The sequence below is a fragment of the Camelus bactrianus genome, chromosome 2 (genome assembly GCF_048773025.1).
Source record: "Camelus bactrianus isolate YW-2024 breed Bactrian camel chromosome 2, ASM4877302v1, whole genome shotgun sequence".
In the NCBI taxonomy this organism is placed as follows: Eukaryota; Metazoa; Chordata; class Mammalia; order Artiodactyla; family Camelidae; genus Camelus; species Camelus bactrianus.
Window position 1 is genome coordinate 37352287 of NC_133540.1, and position 25990 is coordinate 37378276.

Consider the following 25990-nt stretch of genomic DNA (forward strand, 5'->3'; position numbering starts at 1 on the left):
CAGGAAAAGGCTGGACAAAGAGAGGTAATGTTAGGGATGATTTCTATCTTGGTTCATTCTTATCTCAATTCATATAAACAACACCCACAGTTAACATCTGCACTTCCAGAATCAAGAATTAAATGCATTTGCACTTTAGGAATCAAGAATTATCAAATACTGAAAAGAAATTCTACAAATAGATGATAGCATCAACTCTCTATTTCATAATCCAGGGGAATGCACTAGTAAAACTGAAACATGCAACAGTGGGTGGGTTTCTGAGATCCAGGAGATTAAGTGGCTGTCCAGGTTCTGGTTTCTCCTGACTCATGACTATACTACTTGCTCCTGGCTTTGTAAGAGATCTGTGAATACTTTTAATTTATTAATTCCCTTCTTTGCTTAATCCATCTATAATGAATTTGTTACTATAGAAGCTCTCTTAAGTGACCTCAACTTAACTGACTCAACAGATTAACACCAGCTCTCTCCATTACATCAGAAAACTCTGGGGACTGAATGGTCACAGCCAGGTTATTCTGGTGCGCCCATGTTCTTCTGCTCCCACAAGTTGAGCTACATGCTTACTAAGAGTTTTGTTTTCCCAAACCTGTTTGAATTAGTTGCATTCATTATCATCATTGCAGAATTTAATTAATTATGTAAACTTAAGAAATGAGAACAAAGAGAAAGAACTGTTTCTATAAGTTGAATACTGTGGGAAGATTCAAAACTAAATTAGATATTTTTTAACAATTTAGGTTTAAATAAGACAACCATAAAGGGGAAAGTCACAATAACACATGTGATTCTAAAATCAAGACTCCTTCACAATGATCAAGTTCTCACTCTACCAAAACTAGAAGTAACACACCACATTTTATCAATGTGATTTAAGCAAGAAAAAAAAGGTGAAATAGTCATCAGTAAAGCCCATACCTTGGGCCTCTCAACAAAAGACTGGCAAAAAAGTACACTTTATGTGCTTTAGGTTAAATCTTTAGCATGTTTAATCTGTCCCATCTTTCTGATTCTTCACTGTAACTGAGGTTTCTTTTTTAATCCAACCAACATTTCTTGCTACCACTGTACTTGTGAACAAAATAATCTAAATTAAATCAAAACACCATTTAACAAGTATTTTGAATATTATAATACATAACTTAAAGAGTAAGCTGACTTACTGAGGTAGCAAATAAACTCTTACAAAAGAGTTTTTTTCTACCAAATAAAGGAGAAAGATTACTAAGCTAAAACCTAGTGCAAAAAGACAAACCACCAAAAACGATTTCTGGCTTTCACCATCAGCAGGGACTAGACAAAATACTTTAGAAATCACTACCTTACCAACTTTTCATACCTATACTGACTCGTTAAAAAGTATACACCAGGAACAAAAGAGACAAATAAGCAGTAAGTTACTTAGCTAAAGAGAGAAGAGGATGAAAAGCAAATAAAAGGCACAGAACGATTTAAACTGCAAGCTAGGAAGAACTGCTACCATTCACAAAGTGTGTATGTACTAAGTGCATAGGTAACCAAGAACCAATTATTCCAAATAGTGAGCAAGAAAATGATAGTCAAAAACAAAACAAAACCATCGTATTTTGCTTTACCTTTTCCTTATCTTTGTATAAAGATCTCAAAGTATTGAAGACTGGTGGACAACCCTTGCTGAAGTTCATCCTTAGGAACTTATCCAAACATTCTTTAAACTTCTCACCTTGGAAGAAAAAAATCCTGTTGATTTACATTTACCCAGACAACTCTAATAATGCATACATTAAAATTTTAATATGCATACTCATGTATTTAAAACCAAGGAAAGAAACTATATCATAACATCATTTTCATTCCTTTGTAGTTACTTTCACTTACCAGATAAAAAATTTAATGGCAGTCTTCTTGGCACCAATCCCCTGGGATATTTAGTCCAGGCCTCCTCATAAATTTTTAGTCGTTCTAACATATTAGCTGCAGACCAAAATAATATGAACATGGGAAGATTATTTATAATCCAACCACCTAAATATATCAACAATCATTTTAGAATATTTCCTTCAAATATTTTCGTATTTTAAATACCTGTAATCATACAACAGACATAATTTTCTTTACTCTGTTCTGGTTCACGTAGCCTTTCAAAATCTGAGGACTCCTTTACTTTAGTTCTGAGAAAGGATTACTTGTGTTTCCAAATAGGACTTCTCCACTATTCTCTTCAGCCTCTGCTTCTCTAACTCTCTCCTTTGATTTATTCTGGAGCTTCTGGATCTATGCTCCACCTCCGTTTCTCCATATTTCTTTTATATTTTCTTTAAGTCTCAGTTGAGAGCTTTCCTTCTTCTATCGATCTTCCACTTCACTAATTTTTCCTCAGCTGTGGCCTCTCTTCTATTTAATCTATTAAGATCTTATGTCACATCAATAAGTAAGTTTTTCATTTCCCAGATTCCTAATTGGTACTTTCTCGTAACTATTCACATTTCATTCCCTCTCTTCATTGTAGAGTCCTCTATCACCTCTACTCTTGGGCTTGCTGGCACTGATCACCGTGCCTGTGTTGGTGTTCCTATGGAGTATGATATTCTTTGTTATGAGGTTTCCCCTGCATTTATCAATATACTAGGAATAGCTCGCTATCAGTCTTGGAGGAAACACTGCTTCAAATCAGATCTTCCTAGCTGAGGACCCTGCCCTTTTGTAGATGATATGTTTCTGGACTTGTCCTCACAAGCGGGCCCATTCTTGGAAGACAATGGTTGGGGAGAAGAGAGTCTCCGCACCCAAGTTTATTTGAATCCATCTTCCCACAAAGGAAACGACGCTGCTGTTTCGGCTTGGCTACGTTCTGGCAGGCCACTCTGCTATAGTCACCGGTTACCACAGAAGTTATGCTTGCTTCTTTCCTTTAGGGAGACATCTCTATTTCTGTCAGTGAAAATTTCCCTTTCATGTGTTTGATGCTGCCATACCTTTAAGAATTTTTAAAAGTTGCTTCTAAAATTATTTTCCCAACTATTTCTATGAGTTTGTAGAAGACAGGTTTCAGAAAATGCCCAGTCTGCCATATTAAATGGAAGTTTGCAAATGTACATTTGTATTCAGATTTTGAACCAATTCTTTTCTTTTTCTTTGGGGGCTGGGGTGGGGCACAGTCATTAGGTTTATTTATTTATTTATTTGATGGAGTTACTGGGGACTGAACCCAGGACCTCTACCACTGAGCTACACCCTCCCCGCCATACCAATTCTTAACCGTTATTTTTCTAGTTACACTTTTCAATGAATTAACAAAATATGTATTAACAAAAGAAGCAATTAAAGATTAGAAAGGAAGTTTTAGTCAGTGCTACCTGGCTTGAGTGCCTTTTCTAAGCCTTTGTAATAGGCCCAGTTTTCAGGATTCCTCTCTTGTAATCCTCTATAAACATCAGCTGCATCTTCCAAACGACATAATTGCAACAGAAGTTCCCCTGATTGAAAAAAGAAAAATTCTATTAACCAAGTAACTTCTGATTGTAACTTTAAGTTTTCCTCAAACTTTCTCTTAAAATCTCTTCAAATATTGGGAAGTAGGTAGATTCTGCATCCTCCTGAGTTCTCAGTTCCCTTCAACAAAACTACTGACCACGTAATTCTATTGTCTCTCCTTTTTAAAGTTCTTATTTAGAAATGCCATCCTCCTCATGTCCTCTATTTATTCAAGTACTTGTCTAACTCTACGCTACTTTCTCAAATGCACTGAACAGAGTCATCATCTACTACTCAATTATTTCTAGCAATGTATGGACAATTTCAACATCCAAATTAATGACCCAATCCAATATCCTAACCTTATGATCCCTTAATCAATTATACAATGATTCTGCTCTAGCAGTCCATAATCATGGCCACATTCTCTCTTCCAGCTACTGGTTTTCTCTCTTTTCCAACTACCAAACAGGCACCTTGCTTTAAGCTTAACGGTCTTGATTTTCTTCTTGTCTCACTAATCCTCCCCTTCAACCTTAGAAAAAAACATTCCCTTTTCTTCAGGCCTTTCAGCAACCTGTAGACTCACTGCTTATCTTGTCTGGACTGCATGACCAATCCCATCCCTAAGTGACATTAGCAGCCCCAAATATCAAAATCAGTCTCAAAACCTAGGCCCCCTTGCTAATCAATTTTGAGGCCTGTATCATCCCAATTATTTGCCTGATCGTTACCTTTTCACAAATGAATGGACTGAGGAATTGGTTTCACTAGAAACAGATGAGCTCCAAACTCACCCAAGCTTCAAGCACTGGTCAGGAATCCTTTCCTTAATGGCCTCCCATTCACCAAAGATACTATTTTCAAATGAGGACTTCACTCTTGCACCCTTTTATCTCATCAAATAATAAAAATGAACACCTACTGAGGGTGCCAGTGACTTTTAAATGTTTCACATGCATTAATTAATTCAATTCTCAAAGCTCTATCAGACAGGTTACTATTACTTTCGTCATTTTAAAGCAGAGAACTTAAACTTGTCAAGGATCTTTCAAATAGTTAATTGTTAGAGTTGGGATTTGAACCCAAGCAATATGCCTAAATGAGCGCATATTCTTAATGTCTATACCCTGAGTGGTTCTCAACCAGGGGCATTTTTGCCATCTAGGTGACATTTAGCAAAATCTGGAGACATTTTCGGTGTCACAGTAAGTGGAATGAGGTGGTATCTGATAGGTAGAAGCTACCAATGCTGCTAAACATTATGTAACATGTAAGAGACTTCCACCTCCAACATCTCCATCCTAAAATGTCAACAGTACCAAAGTTGACAGCCTGCTCTACATTAACCAAAAGCCTAGTTCACTAAAAACATAAAAACTATTCTGTAACTTTTCTCCCCTATGTAACATTCATCCATTTTTCCTTCCCTTAATCTCCATCCACCTTTCCCTTGCAGAAGGAACTGGTGGTACAGGAATTAACAATGAAACTATCTGCCTAACTATGTCCACTCACCTACTCCAGAAGTTCCTAAATTATCCTGACCATCCACCAATCAATGGTCTTTATTACTGGAATGTCCAACAATTGATGATTCTACTATCTTAGTTCACTTTTATTCTCTTTACATACCCTGTCCCCAATACCTGACTCACTGTAGGTATTCAATACATATTTTGTAGAATGAACAGATGGCTGTTTCCTATTTCACTGAATCAACTAGAAGAGAGCTCTCAAATACTCACTAGGTCTACATACCTACTTGCCCATATACTCTACCATCTCTCACTACTGTGGATGAACTATTCATGTTGTTATCTAAGACTAACCCTTCAACTTATCCTCTAGATCACATCCTCTCCACTGTACTGAATATTCTGTCCCTACTAGATCATTATCAAGTGAGCATAAGCACATGCTGTAAAAAACCTTCTTTTGATCCTGTAACCATTCCACTCACCACCACCTTGTATGTGCTTTCTACGCAGCAAAATTACTCGTATGAGTCATTTATGCATGCCATTACCAATTCTTCTACTTATTTAAATCTACTTGACCTGTTTGGGTTTTACTACCTTCCTTCCAAATGTTCAGAAAGTCCTTCTGTTAAGGTCACCAGTGACTTTCAAATTGCTAAAATCTATGGGTCAGTTCTGAGTCATCAGCTTGATTTGTCATTCTTCCTCACTAATAAAGTTATTAAAAGAATAAAATAAAACAATGAACTTGAGTATTTTGAACAATGTCACATATTTCCATAAAAAAACTGAGGCCCAGGTCTTGCCCTTCATCATATAGCTGGTAAATAGTCAATGCTAGAACTCAAACTAGGTTTTTCAATCTTGTGATCTTTCCATTAAGTCAGAAATCTATTCCTTTAGAACGAATAGACCGCTATGGGATGATCAACTCAAATGAAAGAGGATTATGGATCTATACTTCACAAATGAGATCCAAGTGCCTTAAACTTCCATTTTTTCTTGCTAGTAGCATTATCCTCTGCTGAAAAGTTCACCTGGCAAGAAAAGGCTATATCCACTATGTACACAGATACCATGTTTTTCCAGTATTCAACTTCAAGGGGAGACAAAGAAATATGAAACCAGCAAACTCCAGTTGCCTGGTCTAACAGAGGCAAAGCAACATCTCAGAAGGCAATTCTTGGAAAGCACTTTTTTAAAAATTCATTTTCACATTCTTTTTCACCATAAGTTACTACAAGATACTGAGTGAACTTATTGTTTATCTATTTTATATATATTAGTTAGTATCTGCAAATCTCGATCTCCCAATTTATCCCTTCCCACCCCATCCCCTACCCCAGCAACCATAAGTTTGTTTTCTATGTCTGTGAGTCTGTTTCTATTTTGTAAATAAGTTTGTCTTTTTTTTAAGATTCTACATATAAATGATATCATATAGTATTTTCCTTTCTCTTTAGAAAGTACTTAGATTTTCAATTACTTGTTATTTTTCTTTCATTTTCCATAATCAGTTCCTCAACTTTTAAAACTATGAAGACTCCTTTTTCTCAGTCCTCTAATAAACGGCAGTACTAGAGATCTTTATTTCAGGATGTGCTATCCTATCACAATCACACAAATAAGCCCCGATCTCTGGTTTCAATTCATGTTCTTTCTATGTATCAGAAAGCACTCAGATAAACTATAAAGAACCCTAGGAGTGCGCCATATGCACGTTAGTGAAGACTGATTTATCAATATATATTATTGGCAATAAAGAAATTTGGTATACACATTCAGTTTTGCTAATAAGCAGTTTTAAGACCTTAATCCTGTCTTATAGAATTGAGCAACTGCCTCCTATGTTCTAGTCAAACCCTGTAATATTTTCAGATCAAAGATACTTTAAAGAAAAAATATTTTACTGAGTCACTTCATTACACAATTTATTGTTCACAATTATTTTTCCCATATCAACAATAACCATTGTTAAATGTATATTTTCCCATATTACAAATTATTTGAAGTACATGAGTAAGAAATAGATTTTTATTTCTTAAAATAAAACAGTTGTAAAATATACAACTATCAGCAGCAACTAGATTTTTCAGTCTTGCTCTTTGTCATAATTAAATAACAGAATAAATGACATTCTTTAAAAAAAAAAAAGATACCTTTGGTTTCTTCTACAGCAAGTTTATCACAAATCTGCTTTTCATAGGTACAAAGATGTTCCAGAGCTTCTCTATAGAGACCTGCTTCCCGAAGAACTTGATTCTGATATAAAAGGAGTTCACTATATTCATAATCCACTTTATCGGGGGATGTCTATATATGGATATAAGGAATACTAACAGTAAGAATTTTGTTTTCATATTAGAAAATTGTTTACATGCTTGAACACATACAAGAAGTCAAAGGATAATATATGATTGATAAAACTCATTTTTAAACAATTCCTAAATACCTGTCTAGGGAGCAACTAAGTAAATAATGACAATATTAACTTACAATCCACTGAATAAAGTAAGAATCCATAAGCTCTTACATATAATAAACAAACAGGGGAGAAAGGAAGGCTCTTAAGAGTAGACTGTCAAATAATAAATCTGAAAGGAATAAGACAAAATCACCATTTAGCAACTATCATAGGAACACTTGTTTCAGGCAAGAATCATAATAGAAGGCTAAAACTAGTGATGAAAAGTTTGGTGAGGAACAGCCTACTTAAGTCTCAAATTGTTTATTAAATACAAAGGGAAAATATAACAAGTTTATTGTGTAGAAACCTGGCAGACACCACCTTAAGCAAGTAATCAAATGAAAAAAACACCATGTGGCTCTTAATGTGGTGGAATGAGAAGGGTTCAACACCACCTCTGCAGTTTCCTGCCAAAAATGCTTAACAATATCTAATAATGAGGAAACATCAAACAAATCCAAACTGATGGACATTCTACAAAAGTACTGCCATGACTCCTCAAAAATATCAATGTCATGAAATACAAAGAAAGTCTTTGAAACTTTCAGTTTAAAAGATGAAGAGAAGTGATAACTAAATGAAAGGCATGATTCTAAACTGAATCCCGAAAGTGAAAAGAAAATCCTAGAAAGGATATAAACAGGACAATTAGTAAATTTTGAATATGGGCTGTGGATTAAATAGTAACAGTCTATCAAAGTTAAATTTCCTAATTTTTTGATAATCTATATAGCACTATCTATAAAGTTGACTACTGTAGAGTTATTCTTAGGAAATATCACACTGAAGCATTCAGAAGTTAAAGAGCATGGTGTCTACAATTATTCTGAAACATCTTTGGAAAAAATTTAAATGGATAAGTTAGATATAGAGATCATAAAGTAAATGTATCAAATATTAACAATTAGTTAATGTGAGTGAACTTCTACATGGAGTTCTTTGTACTATTCTTGCAACTCTTCTGTAAGTTTGAAACTATTTCAAAATAAAAAGTTAGCAATGTATACTTTTTCTTTCAGTTATACCAAGAATCAGACCTAGTCTACCAGGTCTGACTTCTGGCTGTTACCTGTTGTGTTTTCCTAAATTCTTCTAAAATCTTTGCTGCCATTTCATAATCTTCTAATAAATGGTAAGCAATAGCATAACCAATCCATGATGCTCTCTGTGCAGGTCGAAGTTGAAGTAATTGATACCTCGTTTCCTTAAAGGGAAAAAAAAACCTTTTTCTTAGGTTTACAGTCTAAATAAATGCTCCTTAAAGAGATCAGGCTAATTTAACATATATACACATATGCATACACACATAAATATATATACATTTTTTTCTGAATTAACTCAATCCTATGCAGTAATCCAACTCTTTCTCATAGTAAAATAATTCATTTAAAAATATGATTCCCCAATCACTACTGGGGGAAGGAGGCAAGACTCAACTAAATTCTTTTAAAAAATGGAAAATTTTGTTATCAGAAAGTACTCACAAAAAGTTTTAAATATTTTCACAATATTTTCTCCCTAGAATAAAAAAATTCTCAATTTTACTTACCCTGTAACCCTCAAGATCTCTCATTTGAATCTGTAGTAAAGAAAGGTCCCTTAAGATTTGAAGATTGTCTTTATCCCATTTTAGAGCATTTCTGTAACACTTAATGGCTTCATCATATTTCTTGTCTGACCTCTGGAGAAGCCCATAAACATGCCAACCTAAAGGATTTAGTTAAGGATACAACCTATAAGTCAAGAAATAGTATCCCAATAATATTCCCCAGGAAACTCAGAAAACTATAGCTATTTATAAAATTACAAGCTTAAAAAGAGAATATGAAGATAGAAGGCAGTTTAATACAGTGCAAAGAGCACAGCTTTTCAAGCCAGAGAAAACAGGCCTAGCCTGTCTTGTTAGTTTTGTGACCTTAAACAAGTGAATGCTGTCCTATTAGGTTTCTTCAAATATAAAATATAAATAGAAAGTCTATACATCAAAGCATAGCAGTTTGGTGACAAAATGGAATAACATACATAAACTGCTCACTGGCACAAAACAAATACTCGATAAATATTAAGAATTATCTTTATCTTTAAAAGGAAAAAGAGGGAGGACATGGGTATCCATGATATGTAATTATTTTAAATCCTGTGTGTTTTCTTTTCTTCAGCTAACAAGGTCCTTAGGACAGACCCTCAGTGCAGTATAAAGTTCCTAAAAATCAAACTCAACCACATAAAAAATAAAAATATTCACTCATTTAAATAATAATTATCGGGGGTGGGTATAGCTCAGTGATAAGAGCACACTCAGCAAGGATAAGGTCTTGGGTTCAATACTGACCTCAGTACCTCCATTTAAAAAAAATCTTAAATAAATTAAATCCTAATTATTAAAATTTCTTAATAATTAGGGTGCAGGTGACCAAAATGGATAGTCTCCTGCATTCAAAGAACTTAAAGTCTAGTAAGGGACACAGATAAGTAAGTAAAATTATAGCGGGTTGTAAAATATGCTACAAAGGGAGGAAATATGTAAACAATCCCACTCCCCTAATACAATTAGGTCATTTTCACTTTACATCTTGATTACTTTAACAGTAACCCATCCTCCTGCCTTCAGTCTCTCTGCTTTTATTCTCACCTGCAAGAGTAACCATCCTAAAACACACATAATCAAAAGAAAAAACGTCTACAGCCCTTTCCAGAAATTTGCAATGTTTCTCCCTCAGATTAGGTTCAAACTTTTCAATCTAACAACTTTTACACCAGGAATCCTCAACAGAGTTAGTAAATACAGAATGTCTAGGGTGGCATGTATAAGTGAAACTACATATTTAATATTATGAACTGTATTCAAAAAATAATGTTTTCATAATGCAAGAGACAAATTAAAGCTTAATGAAATCTCCTCAGTTGGTTAGAACATGGTTTTAAAAAGCCTGAGACATACTACCCTTCCTAATCTGGCCCCCATCATTTATCTTCCCATCCAACCTCCCTCACCATTTCAACCACCAATACTGAGCACTACAACACCTTTTAACTGCCTCTAATCTTCACCTCCTAAAAGATCTATCTTCTAGGAGTTTAATATTGATAAAATTTAAAGAAATTTACGTTCATCAAGAGGAACCCAATTAAATAAAGCATAGCAAATACATACAGAACCCACGCCAACATTAGAAATGAAGAAAAGATACCTGACAACAGTCTCATTAATTAATCCTTTGCTTACCTTTTTAGCTTCTCGTTATTCCCAACTCATTCACTTCTTTTTTTTCTTTCTTTTTTTTTTAACATTTTTTTTCTTGGTTGGGGGGAGGTAATTAGGTTTATTTATTCATTTAATGGAAATACTGGGGGTTGAACCCAGGACTTCATGCATGCTAGGCATGCACTCTACCACTGAGCTATACCCTTCCCTCCAACTCATTAACTTCTGCTTTACTAGACTAGAGATAATTTTGAATAAGCTATGATGTTTTATGTAATACCCAGAAGTGTTTGGTATAAGTTTCTAACAAGTATATTCCTTTACTAGACTATATAAAATTTCCTTGAGAGCAAAATCCGTATCTTTTCTTAGTCTGTACTTAGTCTGTCTCAGGGGCCTGGTAAACACTTGAAAAATTTGCTAAGTGTTTCAACACTTAAAATTGTGTTAGCCCACAAAACAGGTAAAGAAACATTTGTCAAAAAAACTATTTAAAAGATAGTAACCCACAATTTCTTCTCTGTCTTCCCTCAGATATTTGTACTTGTTCCTACTCTCACATACCGCTTAATAAAGTAAAATTTACTTATGAGCATTATCAGGGACTATGTTAAGCATAATTAAATCTTTACACCACCACAGTGAGGTGGGTATGATTATCCTCATTTTACACATGAGGAAACTAAACCCTAAGACTATAGTTAGAAAGAACTTGAGCTGGGATTCAAATCTAAGTGAAGCATACTCCAAAGCCTATGCTCTTCGTAGGTACACTATATTGCCTAATACTCCTTATTGTATACCCCTCTGCAAACTTGTATGATGAAATCTACATGATACCTCTTCTTTTTAAGTGTGGAAAGAGCTTTCATAGAGATTTTAAAAGGCAAGTCCCATTTATCTGTAAATAGATATATGTTAGAATATAGTAGGTATATTTAAAAGGTTCCTGAATGAAGGTAGTTGCTATTATTCAATTTAAGAATCACCTTCTCCGGAGTTACATGGTAAGAGGGATCTAAAACTACTGATTCCTAAACTGCTGCCTTAGTTCAAGACACCCTAGTCCAATCCTTAAATATATCTCAAAAAGGATACACACATGACTCTTCAAGTCATTTCTCAAACCTCTACGAACCAATTCATAAGCTTCTTCCTTTTTCCCCAAACAGTTCAATGTTAATCCTTTCATAGCCAGGGTTTCTATTTTTTTTTAAAAAAAAAAAAAAAAGGAAGAAAAAAAGACAAATTTAAAGATAATCAACAACAACAAAGAGAACCATAATCTCAAAGACAAATGTTACATTATCCTAAGTATTAAAACTTCAATGAGTTTACTGGGAAATTATCCAGGGTTTTTTAGGATTAAAGTATTTTAAAAATTGATAAATGAAGTACACGCATATTTCTAGATTGGAGGGCTCCCTATATTTTTTTTAGATAAAAAGATATAAAAATGCATGAACATCTGATAATGCATATGCTAACAATATGCAATGACTCTTCTACTGTTCTTTGGGGATGTTCCATAGGATGATCTTATTAAATCACTCCTTTAAAGTTTGAAAAATTTTATCTCCAAACAGATTTATCTCTGCGAATGTAACTTAATAAAGATTACACTCATTGTTCAATAATTAAAATGTACACATAAATTAACTACATTTCTGATTTTCATAAACTTATTTTTATATGATTCTTTGGGATTACTATTAAATATACAAGTAAAAGAAGATGTCAGACACCTATCATTCACAATCAACAGATTAAAAGAGAGCTGAGAGAAATATTAAGTTTTCAGAAAGGAAAAACAGTATTCCTAATTTTATAATGTATATCTTACGAGGCACAAATGAATACAAAATATTCATTATGATTTATTTGCCTAGCTTGTAGGACTACAATTTATAATTTATAGAAAAATTAATTAGGAATAAAAGATAAAGATTAAAGATACTATCCTGAGGAAGAGTCAACATTTATAGTAAAATACAAAGAAATGGAAGCAAAAAAGAAGGGAAAAAATTATGTACAAATCATTATAAATCACGGATAATTTGAAGGAAAAGTAAGCAAACAAACGAAATATATTTGGCAAGTAGCAAATCACTATAGTAAGTAAGCCTTTGTTGTTAAACAGGTAAAATGTATTTTGGCAAGTTTTATTAAACAACTTAAAGTGTCTTAGTTAATGAAAACCCAGGTGGTCATTTAGTTTAAGACAAACCATAATTTATATACTCTTAAAAATACTTTCAATTAAATTATGACATTTCATATGCAACCTGATTTCAGATATGTTAAAATACGAGGGGAAATTGTATTATAGAAACAACGAAATTTGGTACTCTGCTTTACTGAGAGAAACTATGGTGACTACACTATTAAAAGCTATATTACCATTATGCATACTTTGGAAATGAATATAAAACAACCTAATAGCCAACTGGCCAACAAAAATATTTCTTACCAAGGAAAAGGAGAAAAATTTAAATATTTTTATTCCCACTGTTTTCCATTTTCAAATAACTATATTATAGTGAAAGAATAGAAACAAGAGTAAAGAAAACTACCAGAGAACTATTACTCTCTCCCTCTTCAATACTAAGAGAACATTATCAAATTAATTACCAAAGAGCCATGTCTCCTAACTACACAAATCAGACCAGGGAAAGCTTATTTTTCCTTTGTCTCTTCACAAGTTTAGCTACACACTCTGCCCTTAGTCTACAAACATCTTACCATCCAATATTCTATCATCACACAGGTAAAAACCTATGTAAACTTTCAGAACATTATAATATATAAATCGTATCTTAAACATGACTGTCTTGAAAAACTAATGAATAAATAAATAAATAAAAAGATGCTGGTTCATGAGCAAAGGACCAAATGGACACTTTCTGAATAAGCTTATTTTAAGGAGTAAAATTTCTCTACTTTGATCAAAGTTCTAAAGTAAAATTTTCTTCTAAAATCTTAACATAAACTTGTTTATTAAACTTAAATAAGCATATTTGTTCTACTACATTCTTTTGCCTTTCCTAGGGTGCTAATATGCAATCCAGGAATAAATCAGAACTCAAGTAGAATGAGTTATCATTTTCTTGACATTAAATTCAAAATATCAGTATTAAACATCTTCTCACAGGAGTCAAGGATAATAAGATCCACTCTATCTAGAAAATAGTTAAGGCAGCTAGGAGTGACAAACCCCCGTAAATGAAACCAGAAAAGTAAGCAAAGCCTTATCTGCTTATGCTTAGAAGTAAGTGTACAGTATTTGTACTTACCTCCATGCTCTGCAAATTTGGGATTAGAAAGGATCTGTTTACAGAATTTCAATCCGTTTCTATACTGTTTATGTTCATAACATCTCTGTCAAAACAAACAAAAAACCCTTTACGTTTAGCAAGAAATGCAAACAATTTTAAATTCAGTGCTAAATTCTTGATTCTGTTAAATGCAACAAAATGATCACATGTTACTTCCATATTCCCCTAAATGCAACTAAAATGTCAGGAAAACAAACAAAAACCCACAAAAGGTTCAAATACAGAAAGTAAAAAAGCAAGACAAAGGGACAGAATGTACATTAGAGAAAACAAGAAAACCATTAGCTCACTCCAAAAGGTCCAACAAGTGTTAATATGTGAAAATTGAAAAACATAAAGATGTAAAAGTTACACTTTATATATTTCATTTTTTATTGAAATGCAGTTGATTTACAATGTTAGTTTCAGGTGTACAGCAAAGTGATTCAGTTATACATATACATACATATATTTTTTCTTTTCAGATTCCTTTCCATTATGTTATTACAAGAATTGAATATAGTTCTCTGTGCTATATACTAGGTCCTTGTTGTTTATTTTATATATAGTAATGAGTATCTGTTAATCTCAAACTCCTAATTTATCCCTCTCCCACCCTTTCCCCTTTGGAAACCAGTTTGTTTTCTATGTCCATGAGTCTGTTTGTGGTTTGTAAATAGAATTTATATCATTTTTCTTTAGATTCCACATATAAGTGGTATCATATGATGTTTGTCTTTCTCTGTCTGACTTACTGCACTGAATATAATAATCTCTAGGTTCACCCATGTTGCTTTCAGTCAAGAGGATGGAAAAAGGTATTCCATGCAAAAGGAAATCAAAAGAAAGCCAAGTCACAATACTTGTATCAGACAAAATAAACTTTAAAATAAAAACTGTTACAAGAGACAAAGAAGGACACTGCATAATGATCAAGGGATCAAACCAAGAAGATATAACAATTATAAATATGTATGTACCCAATATAGGTGCACATCAATATATAAAGCAAATATTAATAGACATAAAAGAAGAAACTGACAGTAACACAGTAACAGTGGGAGACTTTAACATTCCACTTATATTGATGGACAGATCATCCAGACAGAAAGTCAACAAGGAAAAGCAGACCTTAAAAGGACACATCAGACCAGATGGACTTAATTGGTATTTATAGAGCAGTCCATCCGAAAGCAGCAGAGTACACATTCTTCTCAAGTGTACATGGAACATTCTCCAGAATAGATCACATGTTGGTTCACAAGGCAAGCCTTGATAAATTTAAGAAAACTGAAATCATATCAAGCATCTTTTCTGACCACAAGGCTATGAGATTACAAATGAATTACAAGACAAAAAGTGCAAAACCACAAACATGCAGAGGCTAAACAATATGCTACTAAACAACCAATGGGTCACTGAAGAAATTAAAAAACAGAGACAAATGAAAAACGAAAACACAACGATCCAAAACCTATGGGATGCAGCAAAAGCGGTTCTAAGAGGGAAGTTTATAGTGATACAAGCTTACCTCAGGAAATAAGAAGAATCTCAAATAAACAACCTAATCTCACACTAAAGCAATACAGAAGAAAAGAAATCATAAAGACTAGAGCAGAAATAAATGAAATAGACACTAAAAAAAAAAAAATAGAAAGGATCAATGAAACTAAAAGCTGGTTCTTTGAAAAGATAAACGAAAGTGATAAACCTTTAGCCAGATTCATCAAGGAAAAAAAGGGAAAGGGCCTAAATCAATAAAACCAGAAATGAAAAAGGAAAAGTTAAAACCGACATCACAGAAATACATAGCATCATAAGAGGCTACTATGAGCGACTATACACTAACAAAACGGACAACCTAGAAGAAACAGACAATTTTTTAGAAAGGTACAATCTCCCAAGACTGAATCAAGAAGAAACAGAAAATATAAACAGACCAATCACCAACACTGAAATTGAAACAGTAAGCAAAAAACTTCCAACAAACAAAAGTCTAGGACCAGATGGCTTCATGGGGGAATTCTACCAAAAATTTAGACAAGAGTCAATACCTATCCTTCTGAAACTATTCCAAAAAATGGCAAAGGGAAAAACACTTCCAAATTCATTTTATGAGGCCACCACCACCCTAATACCAAAACCAGACAAAGATATCACAAAAAAGAAGAAAATTACAGGCCAATATCACTTAGGAATACAGATGCAAAAACCCTCAACAAAATATTAGCAAATCATATCCAACAATACATTAAAAAGGCCATACACCATGATCAAGTGGGATTCATCCCAGAGATGCAAAGATTTTTCAATATCCACAAATCAATGTGATACACCACATTAACAAATTGAAGAATAGAAGTTATATTTAAAAATTACATTTTCTCTCTCAAGCCACAAGGGACAAACAACTGCATGCAAATTTAATGAAGGGGAAGAAAAAAGAACCACAGTAAGGCACATCATAAGGAAAGTTCAAAGCCTGGAAACAGGTCCTTAAAAACTTCCAGAGGAAAAACAAAGTCACATAAAAAGGATCTGTAATCAGAACAGTACTAAATTTAATTCCAAAGTTAACAATGGAATATTGCTGAAAGCAATAACTATATACAGCCTTCAAAATTCAGAATTCCTTACTTAGCAAAATTTTCAATGAAGTATATGAGTAAAATGACATTTTAAAGCTTATCAGAAAGCTAAAATTTTATCTCTCCACACTCTTCCTTAGGAAGCTACTAAAAGGACTCAAAACAAACAAAAAAAGACAACATGGGACTTAGTAAATAAGTAATCTAATGCAGAAAAAAGGACTGGAGAATAACCACTTCAAAATGAAAGAGGATGCTGAAGGCCCTGGAATAGGTCTTTTGCAAGGGCAAAAATGGAACCGTTGTACTTAATATGGAAAATATTATTTATAAGCCCATGACAGAAATAAAAGCACATCTGGGGAAAATGAGCAATAAGTCTATAGAAAACCAGGCAAGTGAATAAGTAAAGACAGGAGAAGGCTTATATGAATGTATGGTTCAGTATAATATTTAGCTCAACAATAAGTAATACATATATAATTATAAAAATGTAAATATTTAGTACTGGTTTATCAAAATATTGTGATATAACTATAATGAGAGAATGAGGAAAAGACAAATGCGTAAATGTGTGAACAATGAAGTTCTAAGCCTTCAGTTTCCATAACTGAAAGTCAACAAAAGTCTAAAAGTCATTTATCAAGAAATAGTATTACTAAGCAATAGGAAAGCAAATACCAGAGAAAATGGCTAGAAGGACTGAAGATGCTTGACTCTGGAGTAGGAAGGTAGGGAAGGGGAAAGTTGACAAACTTTTTCCCATTATAAACCTTTTAGTACTATTTGACTTTTTAAGTACCAACATGTGCTTTTGTAACAATTATTATTTATAAAGTATTGAATTCATTACATTAAAAAAAACCCCGCATCTTAAAGCTATGATGATCTATGCCAGAATTCACTATCATGTGTTTAAACAAATTTTACTCAACTTTTGAAACAATACATTCAAAATCTGGGAGGGATAGTTAATGTAAACAATAACAAAAATCATAGTAGAAAAATGCGTAGAAACAAAACAGGAAGTCTAAAATTTTACATTCAGCATCAAGAAATCAATTGCTTAAGCCCAATGGTACAGTCAACTACAAAGCTGTTCTATAATCTATTATGTACTTACCATCTCTGCTTTGATGTTCACATCTCAAACCTAATATACTATCCAAAATACAAATGATTTATTCTTCAGAATCTATTCTTCACCATGTGTTCACCGTCTCAGCAGATGCCCTTCCTTAACTCGCTCTCACTCAGATGATGAAGCAAAAAATCTAATTATCCTCCATGCTTTTCTTCCCTCACACTTCCATTCTCTGGTAGATCCATCAATTCGTTTCTCTGCAATAGCTTCCTAACTCTCTGCCCCACAAAAATCAACAGGCAAATTGATCTGGGGATAAAGAGGGAAGCGGTATCTTGGGAGCTATCATTAATCATATTCAGCCAAGGAAACATAAGGCTAAGCGACTAAGTTAAGTGTTCCTATTTACTCAGCAGAAAGCCTAAAAATAATGGTTTTCTTACAATAATTTAAATAACAATAAGCACTAAAGGAAGCAATGATGTAAAGACTAGGCTACTTAAAAGGAACCCTCTTGACCTGTCACTGTTTTCCAGGAACTACATACATACAGAGAACAGTTTGAGTGCACTGTTCTTAAAACCCTCAATTAGCTTTCAAAAAATTTATTTCTCTAAAAATACAGCAAGGGAATTTCCGCTTTGGGCCATAATGGAGTAACTGAGGCTGAACTTGTCCTTCCACCATAAACAAGAAAACTGGACAAAATGTATGAAACAACTATTGTCAGACATTGGACAAGAGGCAGCATAGAACTGTGAAACATGGGGGTGGGGGAGACATGATTAAGTTTAGAAATGTCACTGCTTTATAGATCACAGCACAGGGAGAAGGATCTAACTCTGAGCACAACAGTCCACAGAGTTGAAAAGACAAAGACTGAAGTTCAAAAAGGCTGAGGTACTCCGCAAGGCAGATTACTGAAAATGATGGAACTATTCAGAGAAAGAGATCCAAAAATCTCCATGGGATCCCCATGCATCTGTTGCTGAAAATTGTTAAGAATTAAGTCTTGCATATACAGGGTGAAACTTCATGAGACCAAAGAATGAAGCAGTAGGTTCAACAATTCTCCACGCTCACATGGTACTGAGAGTTCCAAGCAGCCAGAACAGAGTCTTCAATGAACAGCTGCATAATTCAGAAAATTCTGTAGGAAGATCTATTCAATAGTAGACAAAAACTAGTCCTAGAATAAGTGTACTCTAGATGTTCCCTAACAAAGCCCTAGACTGATAGGCAGACAAGTACCTTCACTGCTTGTTGTAATAAAGATTCAACACTCTTAACACATTGATTGCCCACTGTGGATCAGGTGCCTCTGAGGAAACCAACTGTCACTCAGTTGGGTGACATGGTGGAAATCAATGTGTTAAAAGATAGTTAAATCCAGTAAAACAATATAAATTTCATAATCCTCAATATTCAATAAAAAATTACTAGATAAGCAAAGAAGCAGGAAAACATGACCCATAACCAGGAAAAATAAAACAGAGATGGTGGAATTATGAAATAAGGATATCAAGACAACTATTATAAATATGATTAAGAATTTAAAGAAAATATAAACATATGAAGAGAGAACTGAAACATGGGAAAAAGCCAAATAACACTTTAAGAGATTAAAAAATTTTTCTACAATGAAAACTTCATCAGATAAGATTAAAGCAATCATGACACTGCAGAAGACAAGATCAGTGAAACGGAAGACATAGCAATAGAAACTATCTAAACCGAAGCATAAAGAGAAAAAAGACAAAGACTGAAAAAAATAGATTACCAGAACCACAATGACCCTTCTTTACAACTGAAAATTCTGAAGGCATGACAACTCTAAATGTGAAAGGTAAAACAATAAAGCTTCCAGAAAAAAATATTTTTAAGTATCTTCATTACGTTGAGTGGACAAGATCCCTTAAACAGGAAATTTTAAATGTTCAAGATAGTGTTAAAAAAAATAAGGCAAGCTAGAGAAGACATCCGCAATAAACATACTTGACAAAGATCTTATATCCAGAATACATAAATAACTTGTGTAAGTCAGTAACAATAAAAGACAGCTTATTAAAAAATTGAGCAAGAGCCTTGAAAAAACACACCCAAAGAGGTTATCTAAATGGCCAATAAACCTATAAAGGGTGCTTAATTACATCATAACCACAATGTCATACCTTTAAATTATACTTAATCAAAATAAGTTAGATAATATCAACTGATAAAGAACAATTGGAACTCTCAAACATTGCTGGCAGGAGAAAAAAATAATCAATTGGTCCAAGTGTTCAGCAGACAAAATTTTATGGTATGAAAATAATACCTCAATAAACCAGATTTTTAAAAAATAGTTTGGCAGTAACTAATAAAACTAAACATACACATACATTGACCCAGCAATTCCAATTTTAGGTATATACCCAACATATATTCACCAAAAGACAGGGAAAATGCGAACAACATTTATTAATAGTTGAGATTACAAAAAAATGAAAGTGTTAAAAAGGAAACCTAAAATTAATGACATGCCAGAACTAATAGTAGCAAGTCAGCAAAAGCCTAATAATCTCTTTTAATTTACTCTGCATTAAAGAGCGCTTTTACACTTAAGGCTTAAATTTACCAAAGCCAATACAGCAAATAAGATACAAAAAGAGTCTAGCTAACAGTCTTCTCTGTCAAAGTATACAAATCATAAATTTCATCTCTCTATCATATTCGTAGCATTACATTCTGAGGTAATTTTTACATACTGGAAACATTATAAATGGAAAATTTTACTTCAAGGAATTAGGTAAGTAGTAAAAAGAGCTGCATTCAGAATCAAACAGCTCTGTTTTCAAACACTGACTTCAGACAATAAAACCAGTTACGTAATCTTAAGTACTTGCTGAGTTATCAAAAAGAAATCTTAAATCATGGAGATAAACCATGAGAAAAAGATGTGTAAAACAGTAATAATAGCAAATACTAAGCATTTACTATGTGTCAGGCACTGTGCTAAGAGTCTTATAGGGAAATCTCATTTAATCTTAACAATGGCATGAAGTAGGTACTCTTTTTATTCTCATTTTAGATAAGATAGCTGAGGTCCAGGGAGGTTTACATAATTTGGCCAAGGTCACACAGCTAAGTGATGGAAAAAGAGATCTGAACCCAGACAATCTGGATTCAGAGTCATTACACATAACCATTAAAACTCTCTCTCTATAACAACAGAGTAACCTAGCACAGTAAAAAAGGAAAAGATTGTTCTTAAAAAAAATAATAAAACCACTAATGAAAGTAAAATAAAGCCATTGTAGAAAGCAGAGAGAGAAAAGAGAGGGGAAAATTAAGCCATATTCCCATCACAGAAGCAACTGCTATTAACATTCTGACTTTTTTTTAACAAGAAAGTTTTAATGCAAAAATTACGTAATAGTCTGCTATCCCACAGTATAAATGTGAACTTATATCAATATAATTCATCCCTAAAAAAATTCATAACTAGCATATAAAAATCATAGACATTTTATATTCTTACTTGACATGAAAATATGACTTTATTTTATATAGCTGAACTACTCAGGATTCCAGTATTTTTTTTCTTAGTCTTATTGGAAATATCTTATATTGTTTACAGAACCACATTTTTCAAAGGGATTTCACACTAACATCTCATTTAATCTTCATGATACTCCTGTAAACTAAGCACAAAAGGTTCAATCCTTATTGAGCAGGTGATTTAGAAAACAAGCAATTTGCCAGAGATTACATACCTTGTTAGTGGCAAAATACCTAGTTTGTATTGGAGGGCCTACAGTCTAGGTCTTCTGAGTCCCAGATGAGAAGAGCCCTTTCTCCCACATACAAAAATTTTATTAAATTTTATTAACATAGATGTTATTAAAGCCAAGAGTTTTCATCTTTTAACAGATCTTCTAATCAACAAATTTAACTTTAACCTCACCTTTTGTTTCTTTGCTTAGTCAGTATTACAATCAAATAGGTAATAAAAATGCCCAAAAAATAAGGTGAGAAAAATGAACACACACACAGAATAACTAATCAACTGGATAATTCCCCCAAACAACTGAATTTACCAAAAGAAAATTAAAAATCAAAGTCCACTTTCTTTGAATGAGACAATAATAGTATAGCAGCTTTTTATTTTATCAGACTTCAGAACAGTAAAGTTCCTAAAGATTATGCTCCCAATTAATGAAATCTGGAAGTCTTCCACCCTGAAATTGTACTCAATGCTATTAATCCAATTATCTTCTGTCAAAGTGACAATGTGTAAAAATAATTCAGAATGGCATACCCCTCCAAATAACTAAGAATTCATTTCTCCCCCATCAAGAATGAGTGTGTATTTAAAGAAACAGACTTCAATCTCTATTTCATAAAAGCACTACTCCTACAACAGGTCACTCATTACTAGTGAAAGTAGTATTCTCACAGTTTAATGGAAAGAGTAATAACAAATATTCAACTTAGCTTATCCCATAAAATTTCTTTAAAACTTCCACTCTTGCCCAAGGATAAACGTTAGCAATATACAGAGTTAACAAGAAAAATAGGAAATAGTGTATATTTCATTCAACAATTTCTTTCCCCAAAACATATAAAGCCAGATCTGTGTATAATTCAATTTTAACAGAGGTTTTTGTCTAATCAAAATGGAATCTTATAAAATCAGTCTTAAAATGTAATAGAAGATATAGTCATAAGGACTCCTTTTCTGAACCATTCAAAAGGTGTAAATGTACCAAATTTAAAAAATAAGTTTATTTGCTGGTTTTTAAAAACCCCATGTAACTCTATCACTAAAGTTCATTCTACAGAACTATATGGGAAGAAAGTTACCATGATAAGATTCTTAATGCTGCTTTAGCCAAACCCGTAAGACTTAAAGTAACTTTTTAGAGAATTTACTTGTACTTAGGGAAAGACCCAAAATAATACACACAGTACACCTTGAGCAAAGGTTTCACAACAATTCATTTAAAATAGGCTTTGTAAAGCAACATGGTGGGCAAACATATTAGGTTCTCCAAAACAGAATCGTCAAATTAAATAAAAATACATGTCTACAATCCCATCTCCGAAATTTTTATATTTGAGGAGTTCCTGAAATTTCAGAATTGTGAATAAGGGTTTTCCTTGGTATGGAATGAATACCACAGTATTCTATTTGTCACCCTGTCTATAACATGGGCATATGTTAATTCAAAATTAAACATAATTTCATTGTGCCCACCAGGGATGCCCTGCCTTCCCTCTCCATTCTGTTGATTCTTATTTTGTGGTTGGCTTTATTCCTTAGATAACTATGTAAGTTTAAAAAGCTAAAGCTCTAAACTGTTCTTAGAGACAACAGTAAATAAATGTAAATTTTAAAATGGTTTTAGCTATCAATGAGTTGCTCTTCCTAGAATAAACTTTGCCTACCCCTCCAAAAAACCAAAAAATTAAAAAAATAAAATAAAATAAAATCACAATAAAATTTATCTTGCCAGTAGAACTAAAAATAGTAATAGCTTCAAAAATATTAGAACATTATATAGACTGTTAGCTTTTATTAGCAGCTAAATTTTAAAATATTAACACTGTGCTATAGAAACAGTACAGCAAAACAGGATATAATTAAAACAGAATGAACTGTTACAATTTAAAAAAAAAAAATCCCATGAGCTAAATGCTAGCACATAGACTTCGAGATTCCTGCTTCCAAATGTATAGGAATAACTGATATCAGCTTATGCTCCTGCAAAGCAAAAAACTGGTTAAGTAAATATGAAACAACTATTTTCAGCCACTGGATAAGAGCCAACACAGGACTGTGCCCTCAAAAGGGAAACAAAGTAAATCCCAAGAAAATCTCCCCCATCCCCCCCCTTTTTTTTTTAAACCTAGAGGCTTTTTTCAGACTATAGAATAGGGAGGAGGAACACAAACAGAACACGGCAATCTTACTGACCTAAGTACGTAGCTAAGTTAGAAATTGCTTGAATAGCTGAAATTTATGGAGCAGGGTATCAGAAAGAATTGTACAGAGATGAAGTTCCAGAAATTTGCATAGGAATCTATGGTCAAATAGTAAACTGATCAGGTACACTGTAGTAAATTGATCAGGTACACTATAGAATTCTACTCAAGTTGGCAAAGAACAACTACCCAAGTAGCATGAGCTGAATAATTACTGATGTTCATACATGGCTGAGAGGTATCTCAGTTCCAAAGATCCACTTAAGAGACTTCATTAAACACTCCAGGATTCATCAGAGACCCAGAAAGGCCATACCTTAGGTGTAACGATAATCTAGACCCACTTTTATTAAAGCTTAAAAATGAACAAGTTGATGCACAAGCAAATTAACCATCCGCAGAAACAAAACTCTTACAAAAGACAAGATCCAGACACTCAATATCCTAGTGTCCATGATATCCAACAGTATGAAAAAAACAAAAAGTATTAGAAATGGAAGAAACAGGAAATTGTGACCCATGACCTATAGAAAAAAATCAATCAACAAAAACAGATTCAGAGTAATGATAGAAGTAGCAGACAGACTTGAAATATTATTACTATGTGGCACAAGAGAAGAGGGGGTCTGCGGGCAGGATGGCGGCTACTATGGCCAGTGTGGGCCGGTTAGAGGAAGAGGCGTTGCGACGGAAGGTAGGGCTGAAGGCCCTAAGGGAGAAAACTGGGCGCAAGGACAAGGAAGATGGGGAGCCAAAGACCAAGCAGCTCAGAGAAGGGGAGGGGGAAGGCAAGAAGCACAGGGAACTCAGGCTGCAGAACTATGTCCCAGAGGATGAGAACCTGAAGAGGAGGAGGGTGCCCCAGGCCCAACCAGTCGCGGTGGAAGAGAAGGTGAAGGAGCAGCTGGAGGTCGCCAAGCCAGAGCCCAACACTGAGGAAGTGGACCTGGCCAACCTTGCACCACAGAAGCCTGACTGGGACCTTAAGAGAGACGTAGCCAAGAAGCTGGAGGAGCTAGAAAAGCAGACTCAAGGGGGCCATTGCGGAGCTGATCCGTGAGAGGCTGGAAGGCCAGGACAGCCTGGCATCTGCAGTGGACACCACCACTGAACAAGAGGCCTGTGACTCCAAATAAGGCACGCCCTGTCCCCTCACCTGTCTATCAGGCCTGTCCTGTAGACAGATGGTCTTGGGCAAGGGTTGAGGCTGGGCTTGCCATCACCTCCAGTTTGGCTTCAGAACAATGATTCCCTGCCCCATCAGTCTGAACCCTGCCCCGATGCAGTGAGGTCAGCTCCTTGTCTCCTGAGTGGTCCCCACCATGCTGAGTGGGGGCAGGGCCAGCAGTAACTCTGTCAGCTTGCTGTATTTGTACGTATGTATGTACTTTGAACTTTTTTTTAATATCTGGAAAAAGGAACAAGCAGATTTGTGTGTGGTAGAAACCTACCAAATATTTCCTAGGTCCTTGGGGTACTCTGGGTTTGGGATATAGAGGTGATGTTTTGCTTGTTTGTTTGTTTAATTCTTTTTTTTTAAACTTCTTTTGTTGAATTGTAGTCATTTTACAGTGTTGTGTCAGATTCCAGTGTAGAGCACGGTTTTTCAGTTGTACATGAACATATATATAAAAAAAATTATTACTATGTAATATTAAAGGACTGAAAGGAAAACATGGACACAATCAGAAAACAAACAAAATCTTAATAGAGAAATGGAAACTATTAAAAAATGGAAATTATAGAATAGAAAAATATAGTACCAAACAAAAGTGAAAAGTTAACAACATGGGCTTAAAATATTAAACACTGCAGTGAATTTGAAACTGTGCAGTGAACATAAAACCACTGCAGAGAACTTAACATGGCTGCAGTGAACTTGAAAACGTATAACAGGAACAATTCAAAATGGAAGATGAAAGAGTAAAATGACAGAGAAAGGGAGAAAATGAACACAGAAATTCAACCATCTGTGGAACAATATCAAATGGTCTAATGGCCTAACACATACATGTACCAGGAGTATCAGAGAAGAGGACAGAAATACAAAAGTGGGGAAGATATTAAAAACTGCAAATTTGATGAAAACTCTAAACCCACAAATTCAAGAATCTCAACAAACTGCAGGCAGGATAAACTAAAAAAAAGAAGAAAACAACAAAATAAAAAGCAAACAAAAAAAGAGGGACATCACAATCCAATTGCTAAAAAGTAAGGATAAGAGAGAAACTGTAAAAGTAGTCAGAATAATGCCTATATTCTAAAAGGTCTCCAATTATCACCTCTGCTTCCACCTTAAGAAATCAGAAAAACAAGAGCAAATTAAACTCAAAGTAAGCAGAAGAAAGAAAAGAAGAAAAAAAAAGCAGAATCAATGAAATAGAAAAAAGAAAAGTAGAAGCAATCAGCGAAACCAAGAGCTGGTTCT

The 25990-nt window shown here is 33.9% G+C and overlaps 1 protein-coding gene and 1 pseudogene across 2 annotated transcripts in view; one reads left to right on the plus strand and one right to left on the minus strand.

Moving 5' to 3' along the window:
* The window catches only part of NAA15 (N-alpha-acetyltransferase 15, NatA auxiliary subunit), a 73571-nt gene that overhangs the window by 32865 nt on the left and 14716 nt on the right, over nt 1-25990 (minus strand). For both annotated transcript variants that reach the window (XM_045516423.2, XM_010954618.3), the window contains exons 2-9: nt 13903-13987; nt 11708-11812; nt 8954-9111; nt 8474-8608; nt 7097-7250; nt 3339-3458; nt 1861-1956; nt 1599-1705 (exon numbers count right to left, since the gene is read on the minus strand). In XM_045516423.2, coding sequence (XP_045372379.1) covers nt 1599-1705; nt 1861-1956; nt 3339-3458; nt 7097-7250; nt 8474-8608; nt 8954-9111; nt 11708-11812; nt 13903-13987 — 960 coding nt within the window. The remainder of the gene's footprint in view (nt 1-1598; nt 1706-1860; nt 1957-3338; nt 3459-7096; nt 7251-8473; nt 8609-8953; nt 9112-11707; nt 11813-13902; nt 13988-25990) is intronic.
* On the plus strand, nt 23498-24902 carry LOC105068698 (coiled-coil domain-containing protein 12 pseudogene; annotated as a pseudogene).